A 1,695-nucleotide genomic window follows, 5' to 3' on the forward strand; every position below is an offset into this window, starting at 1 on the left:
ATTCTGCCAGGACACCCTGAAAAGGGAGTTGGTTCATCAGAGTCTGTTTTGATAGTTGGAAAGCTACCAGTTGTTCCAGATGAATCCAAATCCACAACTGTAAGCAAACAAGACAACAGCTTAGAACTTTCGCTTTGTGAAGAGGAAAGTAATTCAACTGCAGAAACATTACTGAAAGTTAAGCAAGCCTTCTCTGCATCTGGAAGTCAGCTTCACAATTTGATAGAAGATACTAAATCTTCCTCCTCAGAGGTAGCAGGTGAAACATTAAATAAAACTTTGTGTCTCACAGGGCTCAGTCCAGAGAAAGAATTGTTAGCTGAAGAAACTTCTGAAAATCTAGCAAATACAAAATCCAGAGAGCTGTTGTACCAGTTTAATCAATCTTATGCTGTTGATAAACAGAAATCAAAAACAGATGAAATAAAAGTTTTGGAGAAAAGGAACTTCAAAACTTCTGTTGAGATTGAGCTTCAGGTCCCAAAACCAGATATAAAAAATGTAACAGAAGGTCCTGTGCCTCAAGTACTGGCCAAGGAAGACAAGTTGACTTTTCAGAACAGTTCGTCGAAAGATGACTTAAACAAATTAGATTCCCTCAGAAGAAAAAAGGAAATAGAATTAACACACTCACAAGCAGCTGGAAACTGCATAGCAAAATGCTGTAACTTGGAAGAAGATACCGCTAAACTTTCTGTGGCAGGGCAGCTTCCTACTTCGCAGTTGCCTAAATCACAAAATGAAGTAGACAACCAGTATTTACAAGCTGAAAATTCTGATAAAACTTTAACTAAAACATCAACTGTTTCTGACCATGGAAAGGTTTCTGACCACATACAGTGGTTCAACAAACTTTCACTAAATGACCCAAGTTCTGCAAGCAAAACTAAACCACCTCTTAAGTTTCAACGTACTCCTGTTAGACAGTCTGTAAGAAGAATTAATTCCTTATTGGAGGCTAACAGGCGATCTGTGAGCTCTCAGCTGCTTAAAGCAGGTGATGTTGGTTCGCCTCTTGTTAAATCTTTGAGCTATGATTCTGCACTATTCTCCTGCACAGAAAAACCCTCTAAGAATTCCGTGGCTTTGCCCCTCAGGAGTGAAAGTACATATCACCAAGTTTCTATATCTCATAAGCAGCTAGACTTAACATCCAAATCATGTTGCAGACGGTTAAATCCATCAGACAAGCCTGATGTTTCTGTCAGAACTTCTGGAATCCAGGAACAGAAAGCAACTGTTCATTCATCAAAGTCTGTTCTGGAAGATCTAACCAATCACAAAGCAGTGAAATCCAGTTTGAAAGTTAATGCAAATATGAACATACCAGATGCTGGCCCAGAAAAATCTACAATCACAAGAAGTGCTTCAGGAAAAGAAAGAGTTCGTTATAGAGGCTCTCCAAAGAATCCAATATCTAAAGCAAAACTGCTACCAACTGCAAAACCAGTAGACTTATGAGATCAAATATCGTGGCTAAATGGGCTTATTGTAACTTGGTTAACCTTTGAAAAATCTAAATTTGTATGATTATTTTTTTAGCTATAAGTGTTTCTTTTTTGATTTTTTTTTTATTTGTATAAGTCATGGACTTGTACAAATAACAATCTGTTTTATGTTGAGGTTTTCTTCGTTTACTGAAACCTTTGTAAATGCTAGTTCACCCAGGTGGATTTGACTTAAAAAACAAAACCA

At 37.3% G+C, this 1,695-nt stretch overlaps 1 protein-coding gene across 1 annotated transcript in view; it reads left to right on the forward strand.

Moving 5' to 3' along the window:
* ARHGAP11A (Rho GTPase activating protein 11A) overlaps positions 1-1,461 on the forward strand; it is a 9,193-nt gene extending 7,732 nt beyond the window's left edge. Inside the window, exon 10 of the mRNA XM_010084384.1 lies at positions 1-1,461. This exon is cut by the window's left edge and continues 149 nt beyond it. Coding sequence (XP_010082686.1) covers positions 1-1,461 — 1,461 coding nt within the window.
* Positions 1,462-1,695: the final 234 nt, after the last annotated feature.

Source organism: Pterocles gutturalis, unplaced genomic scaffold (assembly GCF_000699245.1).
Source record: "Pterocles gutturalis isolate BGI_N339 unplaced genomic scaffold, ASM69924v1 scaffold46505, whole genome shotgun sequence".
Classification (NCBI taxonomy): domain Eukaryota; kingdom Metazoa; phylum Chordata; class Aves; order Pterocliformes; family Pteroclidae; genus Pterocles; species Pterocles gutturalis.